The sequence below is a fragment of the Elephantulus edwardii genome, unplaced genomic scaffold, assembly GCF_000299155.1.
Source record: "Elephantulus edwardii isolate Elephantulus edwardi_28Jun2011 unplaced genomic scaffold, EleEdw1.0 scaffold00187, whole genome shotgun sequence".
Lineage (NCBI taxonomy): Eukaryota > Metazoa > Chordata > Mammalia > Macroscelidea > Macroscelididae > Elephantulus > Elephantulus edwardii.
In genome coordinates this window covers 3,765,095-3,784,356 of record NW_006399937.1, presented here as the reverse complement: position 1 = coordinate 3,784,356, position 19,262 = coordinate 3,765,095, and the positions used below count along the sequence as shown (strand labels likewise).

The 19,262-nt window shown below is 38.6% G+C and overlaps 1 protein-coding gene across 1 annotated transcript in view; it reads left to right on the top strand.

Moving 5' to 3' along the window:
* The window catches only part of UNC5D (unc-5 homolog D (C. elegans)), a gene marked incomplete at its 5' end in the record, with an annotated part of 423,355 nt that overhangs the window by 345,907 nt on the left and 58,186 nt on the right, over nt 1–19,262 (top strand). The window contains 2 exons of the mRNA XM_006896652.1: nt 5,339–5,507; nt 7,188–7,415. Coding sequence (XP_006896714.1) covers nt 5,339–5,507; nt 7,188–7,415 — 397 coding nt within the window. The remainder of the gene's footprint in view (nt 1–5,338; nt 5,508–7,187; nt 7,416–19,262) is intronic.

Genomic DNA, 19,262 nt, shown 5'->3' with positions numbered 1-19,262 from the left:
AGTTTGTTATGATCTACACAGTCAAATGCCTTTGCATAGTCAATGAAACACAGATCATTCCTCTGGTATTCCCTGCTTTCAGCCAAGATCCATCTAACATCAGCTACAGTATCTCTGAGTTTATTTTGCTTTCAATAAAAAAATTATTTAAAAATTATGTTATACTGGTTTACTTACAAAGCTTATATACATTCTTTTTCATACAAGATCTTTCTCATTTCCTTTACCCATCCCTCCCTCCACCCATTAAATTGTGATATCCTATGCTTGCCACCCCCATCCCGCCCCTCTGCTTCTCCCCTTCCTCCCTTGGGTCCTCATACACATTTTCCGTTTGATACGCAAAAAGTATGTAAGCCAACTATTTTGAGCTTCATGCCTTAATATTACCATTTTAGATAGCCATTTTCTGATTTGCCCATTGCTGTTAAATCAGTACTCTAAGGGAACAGGCATATTCCTTTTGCTGAAGAATCTTCTGTTAAGTTTGGAAATTTTGACCATCTGCATCCACAAGCAAAGTCCATCCATTCCATAGCAAGCCATCAGATTGTAGCAATCAACACCAGCTCACAGCATGGACTTCTTTTCTTCATCTGGTTGGGTTCTAGTCACTTCAACCCGAGCTGTCCATAGCTTAGTCCAAATGGACATTAGCAGCAAACTCAGGAGTCCACTCTTATGCCTGCTTTCCAGACTGGCTGATCTCTTTACTCAGCCTTAGCCTCTCTAAGAGGCCAATTCAACAAGCTAAGGGTCCTCCTGGCTCCCTGATCTTCACTGGCTTCCAACTTTAAGGGAAAAAATAGCCATATCTTCTCTTTCACACGAAGCACTGGTGGCTGAGTGGAAAGAAATTGTACTTCCAGTACAAAGGTATGCGGTTCAAATCCACCAGGTGCTCTACAGGAGAAGATGGCTAATCTCCTCCCGTGCAATTTATTGCCTCTGGAAACCCATTGGAGGGTCAGCTATGGGTCGTTTCCACCTTGATGGTATACAACAACAACAACATTTTTAATAAAATAATTAGTGGGTTTGAACTTCAAAAGGCCTTTCAATTAGAAAGGTCACCAGTGGAGCGCTTAACAATTGCACCACCAGGGACCGTTATAAAGCCTCATTAGTGTCATTTAAATAAAGACATGAAGGACACAAGGGAACCAATTATAAGGATGTCTGGAGGAACACTTCCAGGCAGAGCAGAGCACGCCAGAGCAGCCAGAACAACAGCTATTCCTTGAGGAGGGAAGAGACTGGCATTTTTTAATGCGATTACCACAACACTGAGGACTGGTTATGGAAGACAAGGATGAAAGCAGATGTGCTTTACATCCCTGTTGTGCACACTATTTTGTTACAAGTTATATTGATACTTTGACAATTTATTGAGTAAATTAGATAGTCTGAAAGCCAAGCTCTTAGAGAAAGGAGGGTCATGAAATGACACAGAAAAAGTAGTGCTTGGGGCTGAAGAAGCAGAGCATCTACTTAATGAGCACAACCTATTAGCAGCTTTTAAATTCCTTACTTCCTTTAGCTATTGGAAGAATTCTAGAGTAGATACTACTTTGCATATGAATACACAAGGACTAGAAAATTAACTACCTGCTCCAAGTCTCCTTGCCAGCATGGAGCCTAGACTTACACTGAGAACAGTCTGACTCCCAAAACCATGGGCGTTGCACTCTGCCACACTGTCTAGTTTTCATGACAGAACAAAGGTCAGAGAAGGATTATGAGGTATTGGTGTGAAGCTAAGAAGGTGGAAGTGAGAATAGGAGGATGTTCTGTAACCAGATTTTTGTATTCTCTCAAGGTATGTTTGATTTCTATTTCTAGTAACCGTGAATCTTTTTATATACCAATCACCTGGGCCATTAAACTGCATATTTACATACCACACATATTTTGAGATTTCAAGGCTCAAAGTTGGCAAAGTTTGCGCATAAACCCCTTAACCACTTGATGTGAGTAGAAATTTGGATTCACAACCAAATGTTTCTATGCAGTTGTTCAATAAGCTACCTGATTATGCAGACTAGAATCTTACAATATTTGTCTTTTAATATCCAAACATGAACAGCATTCAAGCTATGTTTACGTGCGCGCGTGTGTGTGTGTGTGTGTTGTTAGGTGCCTCTGAGTCAGTTCCTAACTCACGGTGACCCGTATGTCACAGACTAGAAACGCTCCATAGGATTTCATAGGCTGTGATCTTAATGAAGGTAGTTTGCTAAAACTTTCGTCTGCAGAGTTCAAACTGTCCACTTTTAAATTAGCAGCTAACTGCAAACCACTCTTCCACTCAGATTATACAGAAAGACAGAATAAACTAACAGAAAGAGATTAAAAGAAACAAGCTAAGCAGCAAAACTCTTAGGCAACAAGTCTTTTCAATCTACAGTCCATACTTGGGAGTGTGGTGTACTGAGATAGTTTATATTATAGTGCTTAAATTGCTGCAGCTATTAGTTCACAGTTGTTATTAGATCACAGCAATTAAAAAAATTTTGTTGATTCCACTCCTGCCCTTCAGCAGGAGCTTGAGTACTTACGTCTCACTTTTTATTATATATAATGTGGAAAATTAAGAAAGCCATCTACAGTTTCCTTATCATTTTCATTTTTGTCTATACCAAATTAAATATATTTCCCCCCAGCCCTCCGTCCTCAAATGTCCTAAATGTGTATCCATGGCTACTTTTGGCTTGCATCCCTATTGCCCCCCAATCTTCCCTCAGGATGTCACAAGAACCAGCCATTTCCAGAAGTGTAATGATAAGAGAGAAACGGTTATCTGGCCATAGATAGCAAGGACTGTGAGTCAGGAACATAGGGTTATTTAGTTCCCATCTCTTTGATTGACTTTTCTGTGACCTTCTGCTGTTAACACCTGCCTCCACAGGTGTGCTCAAAGCTTTAATTAATATTTGTAAATCTCTCTCACTGCCACAGATAGAAGATAGCAGAAAAGGGCAAATTATTATTAATCATGGGGGAAAAACACACAGATTAAATTTTGCTCCTTCACTAGAGACTACACCCACTCACACTGTTTTTACATTAGAGGAACAAGATGTAAATCTTGATTTACTTATTTCTTTACTTCTGAAAACATTCGATGCCTGTTAATACAGAGCTCCTGCCCTCTGCTCTGGCTAGTGCTCAATATGCACTGCCTTTGACTCCTAATGCTTTTAAAGTTATTACCAAAAGGAGTCTTGCTATTCACAATGAGTGTGAGAGTTCATCTAATTAGCTGATTTCAGTTCATTTGGCATTAAATAATTGCCCAAATTCCCATATGTTTGAACAATATGTTCAACAAGGGGGATGATTCACTAAAAGCAATTAAATAGTTCTTTTAGGAGAGCTTGTCATCGGTCACTTATAAGCATCCCTGCTATTCCTGCCCGTGATGAATGCAGGAGGCAATTACACGAGATGCGCTTAACCCTCTCTAATGTCTGCTGGCAAGCATCCACAGGAGGACTGCCACTCCGAGCTGGGTTTAGCTCACAATTACTTCCCCCCAAAACCTCTAGCATATTGTCCTAAGCCTGCAAAGAATATTTGCTATTGCTAATGCATTACTTTCCAAGTAATGAGTTCTTGTTTATGAGAATTTTTCAAATTTGTAGTATGGCTAATTTGATGCAAGGATAAATATTTTGGAAGGCATCTCCAGTGCTGATTTCATAAGAAGGAAAAATGGTGTGAAAAAACTCAAATCTCTTTTAGATGGTTGTTGTTGTTGTTGCTGCTGAGTACTGTTGAGTCAGATCATACCCAAGGCTGACCCTCCAGTGGGTTTTCAGACGTGATTAATCCCATAGGTGGAGATTGCACATCCTTCTCCCATGGGAGTAGCTGGTGCATTCGAATCACATGCATAAAGATTGCAGTACAGGTTCCTACCACTAGACCACCAGAGCTCACTGTGTTAGATAAAGTCGATGTCACATGCCCTTGTTCAATTATATACCTTAGATTTGTCATAGTTGCATCTTCTGGGCAAAGAGTAAAATGTGACTGTTGCTGACCTCACAAAGAATGGAAGATATAAAATAATAATTTAGACATTAATAGTGTGTTAAATGCAGTCATAGAAAAAGTTTTATACAAAATCATGGAAAAATGGTATGTGGTACTCATTTTGCAGCCCATATATTTGCCTTCTGATCAGGGTTGACATTTAAATATCCCTCTTATATGTGAGTGAATGCTTCCGTGATAATATGAATCCTGTCTCTCACGTAGCAGTGTTCATGTGGAAGTCCTAAATTATTCCTTCAAGGCCACATGCTTAGCTGGCAAATAAAATGTAGACTTCGGGCTTCTTCTTAATTACTGCTGCCCTGAAATATACTCTTACTCTTGTATTATTTGGAAACAGAGATTAAAAATCATGAGAAAATATGAAAAAGGTCAAAATAGGAATTGTTTTTCTTACATATACACTTACTACAATGCAAAACCCAAAACCGAAACCAACCAACAAACTAACCAAAACCAACCACACACACATGAACACATATGAATAACTGACTGGCATTTTTATCTCCCTTTAATCAAATTTCATTTTCTTTTATCTGTATCACGACTCTTCATTCTCATTTTAAATAGTTAAAGGTACAGAAATATCTGAACACAAAGCTTGAGTGAAACGATTTAAATGTATATCTGTATTGGAAAAGAGTTGAAAGATATTTCTGTGCTTGATTATGTACATATAGAATTGTCTACAGTGCTGTCATTATATAACTATCTACTTGGGTATTGGCAGAGGAGAAATGTTTTCAAAACCAAAATAGACATACTCAATCTGGGTGTGTTTGAAGTGCTGTTCTGTTCCACAGTAATTTGTTTTGTCAATTACTGGTATTGGGAATACTGCAGAATGTGTTGTTAAGGGAAAGGAAGCTGATGGTAAGATTACTAGATCAGTCATCTCTATAAATTTTTCATCTTCTGACACAGTACATTATCAACTAGTATGCAGATTCAACAGCTGTTAAGTCACACACGAGCAAGGCTGTGAGTTCGTCAGTTCTTTTTTGTTTCTAGAGAAATGTTTTGTTGATATGCTAAAATTTAGGCTAGTAATCTAGGATAAAGTCAGTCCATGTGCTCGAGCCTCTCGTGATAACTATCCTTTCACTGACAAGCTACCGTCATCTGGAGCAATCTTCATCTGCGTGCGACTGTCAAGAGGGGGTTCTGAAAGGGAACTTATTTCCCGCCTAGGTAAAATCCAGTATGCAGCTCAAGTTTCCCTTAAATATGCCACCTCTTTACATATATTTCCCCCCTTTGCTTCTTTCCTATTGTAAAGCCTCCAGTCTGATGGATCTGAAGTGCTTCTGAGTCCTGAAGTCACCTGTGGTCCCCCAGACATGATTGTTACCACTCCCTTTGCATTGACCATACCACACTGTGCTGATGTCAGTTCTGAGCACTGGAATATCCATTTAAAGAAGAGGACACAGCAGGGCAAGTGGGAGGTGAGACCTAATTCTTACTATTTTTTTTTAAATTGAGATTTGAGTTCCAACAATGGGACAGATTTAACTTTACTTTGTCTTAACACAGTGAATCAGCTTTGAAAATTTTAAGCATTTTCTTATCTTGTAGAGGTCTGCTGCCATGTGCCTCACAACATCTCTAAAGTATTGGCTCTTTTATATCCCATGATGGTGAAAAAGAGAAGTAAGAGATGATCCAGAGATTTTTGTATGTGATTTTCGAATAAAATCATCATTACACAAACTGACATGAACACTTATTCCTCTGCTCAGTGGTTTACCTTCTTTCCTTCAGGCCATGTTCCTTTCTGAATCAACTTTACTCCATGGCCTTCGTAGTGGAGGAAAAAAGTTTTCGGGAAGGCAAGCTGTATTTAGAAAAGAAAACACAACACCTGATTTATGCTGTTTGTGTTTTTCCATCATGGATATTATATCTAGATTTAAGTATTCATGGACGCAGTAGGTGCTAAATTGATGTTGGGTGAATGAATCACCATACTGAAAGGAATTCCGAATGCCTCATACCTTGTGTGTAGGAGCACATGTAAAAGATAGAGTACAAGGAGAGAACAAGAGAGAGAGAGACAAGAGAGGAAAATGAAGATACATAATAGGAGGCTAACAACAAGGGGAGCAGTCACAGCAAAGACAGATTGCAGCTGAATTACTACTTTAAGTGAAAGCTCTGATTTATCTGTTTGATAGGGATTCCTTTTATGTCCATCTGAAGTCAGTTTGTATGAAAGCAGGTGAATTATCTTGTTGGAACACAGTGACCTGTTTCAGCTGGCCCTGGGATCATGCTTCCCAGGAGATGCTGCAGGCAAAAGAGTAGAAGGCGAATCATGCTTTCTTTAAAAAGGAAAATCTACAGTTACTGCAATGGATTACATACACCCTGGACATCTGTGTCTTAAAGCTAGTCCATTTTCTTTGTTCCAATATGCCGGCTGCTATCTTTTCATTTCTATTGCAACAAAAAGCAAATTTCCTTGAGTGTCAGGGTCCATGGACTTTGTAACAGGGCCATATTTTCGTCTCATTTTCATTACATTTTGCTTTGCCTTGGTTCATACCACTTTTATTTATCTTCTCAGCACTTTCTCACTATCTTTTAAGTCCAAATCGTATTATATCAGTGCACTATCAAACCAGTCACGTAGGCCTAAATTTTCATCAGGAAAGGTAAGATATTATAGATTATGTCTAAAATAGTTATTTATGTAATGTTCTCTTATGAGTGATTCTAGAAGAAGGAAATCAGATAAAATATTATAACAAGCATTAGAATTATTTTAAGGATATTGACTAATGTTTTCAAAAGTGGACTTTTTTATAAAACATAAGAGTTGGCACATTGAGATTAGTATAAAAAAGTCTTTTTAAACTTGAAATCTTATAAATTAATTAGAAATAGGAGTAAATTCAAAGAAATTTCTATTAAATTAGGAGCATTCTAACATATAGAATCTAACTTGTTTCTTGAGTTGCTGTATTAAACAAATATGTTATAGAAGATTATCTTACATTAATATAGTTGAGATGATAAAGTATGTTGGAAACATTTATCTTTATATACATACTTGTCTGACTTTGCAAATTGTTACATCATATATTATTTGTTCTGAGAAAGCTTATGTGTCTTTCTCTCAACAGGAAGTGATGTCAGTAGAAGATGAGTCTACATCTTGTTACTGTCTTTTGGACCCATATGCCTGTCATGTGCTCCTAGACAGTTTTGGGACATATGCGCTCACTGGAGAACCAATCACAGATTGCGCTGTGAAGCAGCTCAAGGTGGCAGTTTTTGGCTGCATGTCTTGTAACTCCTTGGATTACAATTTGAGAGTGTATTGTGTGGACAATACTCCTTGGGCATTTCAGGTCAGTTCTTTTTTTAAAATTTTTTTTATTTTGTTAGTGTCTTAGAAACATGGAGCTCCCTAAAGATTAGTAGCCGCAATAGAGAATTCTATTGTTGGGTTTCTGGGAAATGAATGCAAGCAATTGGCTTAACTAAAGTACTAACCTTGAGGGAAGAGCCATGTTACTGGTGTCCAGCACTGTGCTGAGTTATGTGGTGGTGAAGCAGTTGACATTCATGTGGATGTTGTTGTTGTTGTTATGTGCCGTCGATTTGCCTGCGACTTTGTGTATGAGAGCTCTGAAGCCTGTCCTGTCCTGAGCCATTCTCACTGCCTCTGATACACGTATGCTCATTACCCCAGTTACTACTTTAACAATCCATCTCATGGGGTCTTCTCATGAGTGTCAGGGTGTCCTTTTTCAAGGACTAATGCCCAAAGTCTGTGAGACAGAGCTTCAAAATCCTAGCCTCCAAGGAGAAACTTGGTTTCCCCCACTCCAAGACAGACCTATTTGCTTAGAATGGTTCAATTAACACATATGGAGCGCATTGTATGCTTAAGTTCTAAAACTGACAATGAGTATAAGCAAGTGTTCAGAAAACAGAAACTTAGCTTGAGTTACAGAAGAATTTTGGTGCACTTTTTGTGAACCCAGATAGGTGAATAAGATTTAAGATGACAAGAGAAAGGGATACTATATCAAGAAAGGAAAATGGTATGAGCCCCAGGAAGAGCAAGAGTTATTTGATGTACAGAGGGCAGTGAGAAAATAGCTTGAATCAACTGAAGGTTGTAGTTAGAGAATAACATTTATAAATTATACCTATCACCAAGCAGTCATATTATATCGTGGCTATATAGTCTATTAATTGTCTGGGCTACTAGGGCAGTGATGGTTCAACGTACTTTTTTACTTTAGGGACTTTTAATAATGTAAGATTCATTTTAAATTAGCTACTCACAAAGAGTATGAGTTTATTAATAGCAACAAGGATAATGGAGAAGTGCCTGTGTAAGCTCAACTCATGTATAAATAGCAGAGCTCTCCTGACACACCTCATTCCAGATCCCTGCTATTCCAGTCCTGGATCATTAAGTCTATTATGCCGAGCATCTTCTTGGTAACTAGCTTTTAAGACACCAAGCTGGAAAATGCCTGCTACCAAGAGAAAGACAAAGTGACCTGGATCCTGAACACAAGCCTGTGAAGGTGACACTGCGCTAGTCTATGTTCCCAGAGCTGCCCTCATTGATTCTTGAACACGCAGGCCGGACAAAGCACAACCTTCGTCTGTGGCTGCTCAGAGCAAGCGCTTTGTCAGGCAGAGTGCTGTTTTGTTGAGGAAAGAAGCTCCTGGAAGTAGTTAAACCACATGATTTGGCTACCATATTCTTCTTTATATATATTTTCATCACTCAATAAAAGGGTTCTTACACACCCCCCGCTAAAACGAGCAACAACCCACATAAAAACATTCACTAAACAAACAGAAAAATGGCATATAGTTATAACGTATTGTTGTAACTATATAGATATAAATTATGTAGATGTAACTTGTATAGATATAGATGTAACACATATATGTAACATGTATATATGTATGTATATAAATGCAATAATGGTTACCCATGTGGACAGTGTTTGGTGGAGCTCCCCCGATTAAAACAAGCTTGGAAGCAGGAGTGGTATCCACTTCTGAAGTAGCTTGCCTCCAGACACTCTATGAACTTGGAGAAACGACGAAAGTTATACTATACATGTGTTCAGGTCTTTTGTTGATAGGGTAGCTATGAGTGTCTACTCCAGGGCACTTAACAACAATAACAACAACATAGATGTTTATTGTGTATATACATTGTTGCTGTTGTTATGTGTTGTAGAGTCTGAACCCTGCCCTGTCCTAAGCCAGTCTCATTGATTCTGACACACCTACCTGCATTGCCCCTGTTAATGTATCAATCCATCTCATCCGGTTTTTTCCTCTCCTGCACTGTCCCTCCAGCCTTCTGAGCATGATGTCCTTCTCCAAGGTCTGATTCCTCCTGGTCACATGCCCAAAGAATATGAAATGAAACTTAAAAATCCTAATCTCTAAGAAAATACTTGGTTTCACTCTCTCCAAGATAGACCTATTTGTTCTCTTGGTGGTCTATGGTATGTTCAAGACTCATCTCCAGAACTGCAACTCAAAAGTGCTGATTCTTCTTCCATCATCCTTAGTCATTGTTTCGCTCTCTGAAGTGTAGTCAGTGATTGTGCAAACTAGCATGATTTGGTTCAGGTGCACCTTAGTCTCTAGATTGACATCATTGCTTCTCAGTACTCTGGTGAGGTCCCTGACAGCATATTTTCCCAGTGCAATTCATCTTGATTTTCTAACTGAGTGCTGGTGCCAAGAATGTTGATTGTTAAGCAAAGATATTGTGATTGTTAACAACCTCAATTTCTTCTCCTTCTATTATGGTGCTGCCAACTGGCCCAGTGTGAGAATCTTTGTCTTCTTAATATTGAGCTTCAATCCATATTAGCTTACATAGTTGCCTAAAATGTTAATTATCAGTGACTTTCAGTTCATCTGGTATAACGCCTGTTGATTATTACCATACTCTATGGGAGCACAACTCTTTCCAAATAAATGAGTTATAGTGGATATAATCTTCTTTCATGCAATTAACTGCCTCTGAAAACCTGCTGTGGGCTGGTTCTGATTTGATGCTACACAACAACAATCATGCAAATAAAGCCCTAAATATATTTTGAAATTACTATTCACTCCTCTACTAATACATTCTACTTAGTCAATGCTATTTAAAATGTTATTCTCTCTTTAATTGAATCTGAGTACTTTTATTTGCAAAGCATCCTGATGGCATAGGGCATAATGCATTAGGCTACTTACAAAAGGTTGATGGCTTGAATCCACCAGTCTCTCCATGGTTGAAATTTTTCTAGAAATTTCCATCCATGGAAAGTCAATGAAGGTTGCTGTGAGCTGTTACTGACTCAATAGCAGTGATAAAATTTTTATTTCATTTTATTTATGGGTATTTATTAAACGATAAGACATTAATTTTGTGATAGAGTAATATTATTTAGTGATTTTTTTATCCCAATGTATTTACCTCCAGTAATTCTTCTTCTCTCTTCTTATGTCAGAGAGTTGATATCTAAAGTCAAATTTGGTTGTATTTGTGGTTGATACAGTGTATGTGACAGCTGTCCTGAGAAGCAAAAGCCACACTTCCCCTTGGGGTTCTGAGAGGTCATCAGCCAGTTGAATAACTTCTTGACCTACTGATAGATTTAAATGTAACTGGTAGCTTTTGTGAGCTGATATTTCCTACTCCAGAAAACAACAATTTACTCCTTGGTCTAAGGCACGTGTGCTTGCATGCGTGTATATGTGGTTTTTTTTTAGTTGTTGTTCTTGTTTCTTTACGAAAGAGCTTGGTTTCTGGATTTTTATCTTACTAATTGAATGTATTCAAAACCTTCCACACAGATTCATTTTAACCTGCTTTAAGGTCTCAAATATCTATATTGCATTTTTTTTTCTTGACTCTATGTATTGAATTTACTTAGAACGGAAGTTCCATAGTTATCAACAAACTGAAAAAAAAAAATCTCTAGGTGGTGAAGACATACAGTTAACAGTCTTGCCTGTTCACCGAAAGTTTAGAGTTTCTCATCAACTAAGCAATGCCTTGGAAGAAAGTCATAATGATCTAATTAAATATCAGCCATTGAAAACTCTGTGCAGTACTGTGACATGCATAGGTTCACCATGATGTTACTCCCTTTGTCTTCTTGATGTTAAGTTGCAATCCATATTGAAGGCTGTAGTCTTTGATCTTTAGCAGTATTTTGCTAGCAGATGATATTAATACTATAGTTTGATAATTTCCACATTCTTTTAACAATTATAGATCTTTTCAAGTCAGTTGGACAGTCAGCTGCCTCCAAATTTTTCTGCATAGAGTTGTGAGCATGTCCAAGGTTGCAAATGTTAGTTGAAAAATGTCAATCAGTATCTCATCTATTCCTGAAGTCTTATTTTTTTGCCGGTGTCTTCAGTACAACTTGAACTTCTTCCTTTGTTACTATTGGCTATTGTTCATATGGTGATCCTGAAATTTTTCAGTGTCGGCCACTTCTTTTTGGTATAGTGACTCTGTGTATTCCTTCTATCTTCTTTTAATGCTTCCTCAATCATTTGAGAGTTTTACCATGTCATCTTTCAGAATTGTAACTCAAGGCTTGAATTTGCTTTTTAGTTTTTTCAACTACATAAATGCTAAGTTCTTTCCTATTTATTATCTGACTCCAGATCTTTGTGTATTTTGTTATAGTATTTTACGTTATCTTCTCAAGCTGCCTTTTTAATCTTCTATTTAACTCTATTACTTCTATACCTCTTCGCCTCTTTTTATTTGCTTCTCAAATTTCTAATACAATTTCCTAGTTTCTTCTAACATTCATTTTGACTTTTTCTTTCTCCTCTGTGTAAAGACCTTATGGTCTCCTCATGGATGATGTCCTTGATTTCACTCCACAGCTTCTCTGGTCATTGATCACTAATGATTAATGCTTTAAACCTGTTCTTGACATAATTTTTTAATTCAGGTGGAATATGATCAAGGTCATATTTTACTTCTTGTGAAATTGGTTTCATCTTCTTCAGCTTTAATTTGAACTTTCATGTGAGTAATTTATGCTTTGTTTCATAGTGAGAACCAGGTTTGGTTCTGATTCCTGATATTGAGATTCTGTAATAATGAGGGTAGAGGTGTGTCAGAGACAGTAAAGTTGGCACGAGATAGAGCAGGTTTCAGGGCTGTTGTACATAGGGTCATTATGAGTCATAAGCTACCTGACTACGCAATTCTTTCTGCAGATATGTTGTTTTTGTTCTTGATTGCTGTCAAGTCGAGCAAGACTCATGGCTACCCTATGAACAAAGATCCTGAAGCATTTCTATAACTATCGTCATTTATCAAAGTTCATAGAATTTCCAGAGACACGTTGTTTGGGAAGTGGATACCACTCCTGCTTCCAGTCTCCAGTCAGTCAGATCCCTGTGCTGACTGACAGGTGAAGTCTATGTGTAGGGTCACTATTTGTGTTTATTATAAAAGTATTTGATATGAATAAATAGTAAGAACATTCATACAAAACATTCACTCATAATTCAATCACTCAGCCTCCCACCATGTCATTTCTATCACCAAGTTTGTACTTTCTGACTACCATTTCTTCCTCATGGTTTCTAACTTTTGCAATCCAGTCTCCAATAATTATTAATGCATCTTGCTTATTTATTTGATCAATTTCTGACTGTAAAGGTGATTGTTATTGTTGTTATGTGTCATTGAGCCGCTTGCGACTCATAGTGACCCTATGTACAAGAGCCCAAAACTCTACTCTATCCTGTGCCAACATCATTGTCTCCGACACACCTACTCCCACCACCACAATCACTGAATCAATCCATCTCATTGAGGGTCTTCCTCTCCTGCACTGTCTCTCCACACTCCTAAACATGATGTCCCTTTGGAAGGACTGATCCCTCTTTGCAACAAGCCAAAATATGTCAGAAGAGGCTTCAGACTGTTAGACTCCAAGGGACAGCCAGGCTTCACCCTCTCCAGGTTGAACCTGTTTGTTCTCCTGGCAGTCCATGGTATACTTGACACTCTTCTGAAGCAACACAGCTCAAAGGCATCAATTCTCTATTATCCCTAGTCACTGTCCAGCTCTCTGATACATTGCACACAATTACGAAGACGATAGCCCAGATCAGGTGCACCGTAGTCTTTGGCCTGATGGCATTGCTCTTCAATACTCTGGACAGGTCCCTGACAGCTGACTTTACCGACGGAATTCATCTTTTGATTTCCTGGTTGCTAGTACCAAGAATTCTGACTGTGGAGCCAAGCAAACTAACACTGTTAACTATCTCAATCTCTCCACCATCCATAATGATGCTGCCAATTGGCCCAGAGGTGAGAATCTTTGTTTTCTTGATGTTGAGCTTCAATTCATATAGGAGGCTGTAGTCCTTGACCTTCTGTAGCAAGCACTTCAAGTCCTTATAAGTTTCAGCAAGCAGGGTTGTGCATAAATCCTTCATTTCCACCTCGTTGGCTTTAGTTGTTGGTGCATAGATTTGAATAAAAAGAGTGTTAACAGGTCTGCCTTGTATGTGTATGGATATAATCCTATCCCTCAGAACATTGTACTGTCGGGTGTTGTTATTTGCCATTGAGTAGACTGGAAATCAAAGTGAACCTATGCACATATAAAATAGCTCTAAGCCTGCCAGATCCTGAGCCAATCTCAGTGTCTTTGACCCCCATTATCTCAGTTACTGTGTCAATCCATCCCCTCCAGTGCCTTCCTCTCTTGTGCTGTCCCTCCACCCTTTCAAGCATGACATCCTTCTCAAGGACTGGTCTTTCCTGGCAACATGCCTAAAATATGTCAAACCGAGCTTCAAACTCCTTTCCTTCAAGGAACAACTTGGCTTCATTTTCTCCAGAACAGAGCTCTTTGTTGTTTCAACAGTCCTTGGTATGTTCAATACTGTTTTTCAGTGTCACAACTTACTGGTTTTTCTTCTGTCACTTTAATTTATTGTCTAGCTTTCAAACAATAACAAGTAATCGTGAAGACTATGGTCTGGAACAGGCACACTTTAGTCTCTATACTTAAGCCATTGCTCTTAAACACTCTGGAGAAATCCCTGAGAGCAGATTTTCCCAATGCATTTTTTTTAATTCCCTGACTACTGGCTTCAAGGATGTTGATTATAGAACCAAGCAAGCTCTAATTGTCAACAACCTCAATTTATTCTCCATCCTTCATGGTGCTGTCAGTTGCCCCAGTGGTGAGATACTTTTTGTCTTCTTGATGTTGCCATACCATTCTTCCTCACTTTTTTCCTTTTTGGCATAGCGTATTTATATGCATCATGTGATTGAACATGGCCTATGCTAGTTTTGCTAAAAATGCCTATAATGCTGATTTTCATGTAGTCCATTTCATTTGTGAGAACTTCCAGTTTCCCTTCGTTCTGAGTTTATAACATTCCTGTTCCAGCCGGAAGTCAGCTGGCTGGCTGTCATCTCAATGGTTGTTTCATCTGGATGGTGGTCAGGCAAGGGAAGCTTCTGGGTCCTTTTTGCTGTGTGTTACTATTCCTTGTCCCCCCCTCAAAAGCAGGTGGCCCTTGAACCTTAGACTAAGGGTAAGGATGGAGCCCTGATTGAGTTCATGGTTTTAAAATCCTGTACAGCCTAAGAACTCTGGCCGTTGGGCCAAATTTATTAATTTTAATAGAATATTCTTTAAAAGACATAGCAATCATCTGTCTATTTGCTGTACTAAACAACCTGGGGTTGCTGTGATGCTGAATAATATCCCATAATCATGTCAAATATTATAATGGTTACCCATTATGTACAATGGTTGGATGAGCTTCCAGATTGATTCATGTTGGGAAGCAGGAGTGGCATCCACTTTCTAAATTAGGTGTCTCTGGAAACTCTACAAATTATCTTACAAATGTACAGAAAAGATGCTAATCATAGAAAAAAGTTCAGGTCTTTTGTGCAAAGGTTACTCTGAGTCATATTTGACTCAACAGCACTTAACCACTGCTAAATGAGACTAGCCATATTATATCTCAGTGGTGGTTTCATCTATCAACATAACTAGTTATGTTATATCTTGGAGGAGCATTCTTCCACTTTGCACATCACTCTTTGTCAATGTGCTATATGAGGTATCCTGGGTTTTCTATGATGATTTACCCTGTGCCATGGGGATATCAAATACCAGATTGTTTTCCCATTATGGAGAGTTGTTGGGGAAGCTCCCAGTTGTAAAACAGGTTGGGAAGTAGGAGTGGCATCTACTTCCTGAACCACATACCTCTGGAAACTCTGGAAACTTCGAGAAACAATGATAGCTGTGGAAAGGCATTAGTTCTTTTGTTCATACAGTCAACCTCCACAACAATCAGCAACAACAACGTGTTCCAATTATTAATGATTGTTTGCAGCTGTTTCTCCTCATATGGGGGTTCACGCCCCATGTTCCATTCTTTCAGCAGTGGGGCCGGGCAACATCCAAAAATCCTTTTGAGATTTTCGGTAATTAAGCTGAAATAGTCTCTGTTTTCAGTCTTGCCCTCTTTCCCTTGGGTATTCTGCAAGAATACTGTGCTTGCATCTCTTTTGTTCTGAGTATGTTTCATCTCAGTGTTGTTTTGTTGTAGTTAGGTGCCGTCACCTTAACTAGGGTGCATAATAACCCTAGGAACAACAGCTCAGAACCTTACTCTATATTCATGATTTACACCCTGCTCAAGCCATTATTCCATTCACTGAAAACCCTATGTAATTTTAGTGGGCAAAACAAGTGGCCGTCAAGTAGCTTCTGACTCATGGTGACCTCATGAGGGTCACAGTACTATAGTGGGTTATAAGTGCTACAGAGAGTTTTCGGCGGCTGATATTCATCTCAATACTAGTACTCATTTCTTTGAATGACAAAAAATTACTACTTGTACCTTGCTGAAGACATAGTTAATTTATTTTTAGGGTTTTTGAGATTTATTCTGATAAACACATCTCGAACTTTTTCTGGAAATTTAATTCAGTTCAGGTATGTTATAAATAAAATAAAAATAACATCCATCTGAAGGTGAGAGGAGGGCAAGTAGAGGAGGAGCAAATGGTTTCTTGTCCTTCTCCTTTTGTGTTTCTGTGATAATTAGAGCTGCCATTTAATATCTATGAGTTTGTCCTCGCCCCCTAGATGAATTCAAGGCAAAGGAAGAAGAGATTGAGAATGGTGATAGATTTAAGACAATCCTTTGATTTTGCTTACTGTTTTATCACACACACACACACACACACACACACACACACACACTTAACTCAAACAAATCTTGACACAAGAAAGTAAGGAACTAAGCCATGTCTTTGAAAGAAAGGAGAGAAAAACACGCAACTTGGTTTTTTTGTTTTGGCTTCCCCACCCCCCACCCTCTGTTCCTAGCAATCCTATTCAGTACCTCTCAGTATTCATTAGTTACTTGGCATTAATGTGGATTTAGAATCTAATTTCAAAGGATTTCCTCCAGATGTAGTTCTCATGTTTATCAATAATGCAGCCTAGGGAAATATTGTTCACGTAAAACATTTAAAGGAAAACACTACAGTGACACAATTTGTGTGTGCATGTGTGTGTGTAAGTTCAAACAGTTTTGTCTCATAAATATGTAAATTCAGCCTGCCTGTTTTAGTCTCCCTGAAGCACACCTAAATATCGCTGCCTGTCTCATTAAATCAACATAAAGAGCTCAGTGAGGCACAAAGCACAAGTTTCTCCTGGCTACAGCTTCTAGAATTGGATGACTCGCATCTCCCAACGTGAGATGATGAAGTAGAGCGACTCAAAAAATCACCACCCAGAGCTTTTAGCTACATTTTCATATACTAGAAATTGGCCAGATGCTGATTTCTAGTTTAATTAACTCAAATATCAATTTAGCAATAAAAGTAGAGCTTTAAAGATTTTTACAACACTTAAAAAAATATTATTTCAAAACCCCACAAAGTCATTGTCATTGCGTCGGAATCAACTCATAGCTGATCCTCCAGTGAGTTTTCTTTCAGAGTCTTAAATTGAACAGGAACTCCTATAGAGCAGCTGGAAGATTAGAACTGCCTTTCTTTGGTTGACAGTACATCTCCCTAGCCAGTAGGTCACTAGGGATTTCTTATTATATGGGAGACAGATACAAATAATTCGGTGGATGTGAGGCTATGGGTCTGAGATGATGTACTTCTCTGTGTGACTCTGAAGATGCTCCCCAGACTTGTTTATGTCACTGAATTCCCAACCTGGCTGCACGTGAGAACTATCTAAGAAGCATTTAAAAATGCAAATTCCAAGACCTACAAAGTCCAGTTCCAGAAAATAACTCAGCAAGTCCAGAGTATGTCAAAGAGATATATGATGGAAAATATTGATTTTATCTGTTGTGGGTTTTAACGCCATGCTAAAGTATTAATTTCTTTAATTCTGAAGCTGCTTATATCTTTACAAACAAACAAACAAACTCAATGGTTAGTTCATTGTTGGGCTTTCTCATATTAATGAGGAACTTTTTCTTACAGAATAGCTAAAATTGCTTACTATTTTCTGAGACTGTTAATCACAAATAATTGATTCCATATATGCAGATTAAAGCAAGTTTAAAAAAAATCCCTCTCTCCCCCATAGACTTCAATGAAGTCTATGGGGGAGAGAATAGTCTAAAAGTATTATATTTTAGGGCATTATTTTTATCGTAGGAGTATGCAATGAGGGTTGCAGAGTGGATTATATTTGGGGGTAGGGGGTGGAGTTTGGAGAAGTGCGGGGGGGATTGTGTACCAATGAGGGAGTTTTTCTTTTGCTTTTCAAGGAGAGGAGCAAATGGGGGGGGAAGGGGTTTGTGCGGGGAGAAGGGTGCAACAATGAATGAATGGAATCCCAAAATCTCTGTAGATGTTCATTGAAATGAAAAATAAACAACCTAAATTTAAAAAAAAAAAATCCCTCTCCAAGGTCTCCTTGCAACATGTCGAAAGTATGTCAGACGAAGCCCCCCCAGAATCCTTGTCTCCAAGGAGCAGCCTGGTTTAATCCTCTCCGGAATGAATCTGTTTGTTTTCTTGGCAGTCCATGGTGCATTCAATACTCTTCTCCAGCACCACAGCTCAAAGGCATTAATTCTCCTTATGTCCTCCCTAGTCATTGGCCAACTCTCTGATGCATAACAAGTGATTGAAAAGACAATGGCCTGCATCAGACACACCTTAGTCTCCAGAGAGACACTGTTGCTCCTGAGTACTTTAGAGAGGTCCCTAACAGCAAACTTTCCCATCACAATATGTTTTTTTATTTCCTGGCTGCTGGTGTCAAGAGTGTTGACTGTGGAACCAAGCAAACTGAAGCTGTGAGCAATCTCAATCTCTTCGCCAACCATACTGATGCTACCAATTGGTCCAGTGGAGAGAATCTTTGTCTTCTTGACATTGAGTCTCAGTCCATACTGAAGTCCTTGACCCTTGGCAGCAAGTGCATGAGGTCCTCCTCAGATTCAGCAAGCAGGACTGTGTCATCTGCATAACGCATATTGTTAATAGATCTTCCACCAATCCTGACGCAATGCTTCTCGTCATAGAGCCCAGCCTCTCAGATAATCTGCTCTGCATACAGGTTGAAAAGGTATGGAGATAGGACACATCCCTGGCATACACCCTTCCCAATTTTGAACCATGCAGTGTTACCCTGCTCTGTTCTGACGACTGCCTCTTGGTCCAAGTATAGGTTTCGCCTTAGCATGATTAAGTGTTCTGGGATTCCTATTTTTCTCAGTTCTAGGATTAAAATTTTTTAATCCTAGAATATAACTTTAAACATATATTCCTTTGATCTGTATGAAATGTAAGTAGATATTCATTCACTTTAAAATTTCTAATTTTCTTCTTTCAGAGATTCCTTTGACAATGTATACATCTATATCTTTACTTCCAACTATCTTTACAATACTAGGTAAATACAAGGACCTATGATTGTGTAACAGGTAAGTGGTGGATTATAACTGAAAGCTTAGTGGGTTGAACCCATCCAGGAGCTCTGTGATCTGTGTCTTTAAAAATTACAGTAAATTAAATCTGTTGGAATAATTTTACATTCTATTGCACGGTCATTGGTTATGCAAAGGCTTTTGACTGTGTGGATCACAACAAGCTGTGGCTGCCTCTGAGAAGAATGGGAATCCCAGAACATTTGATTGTGCTAATG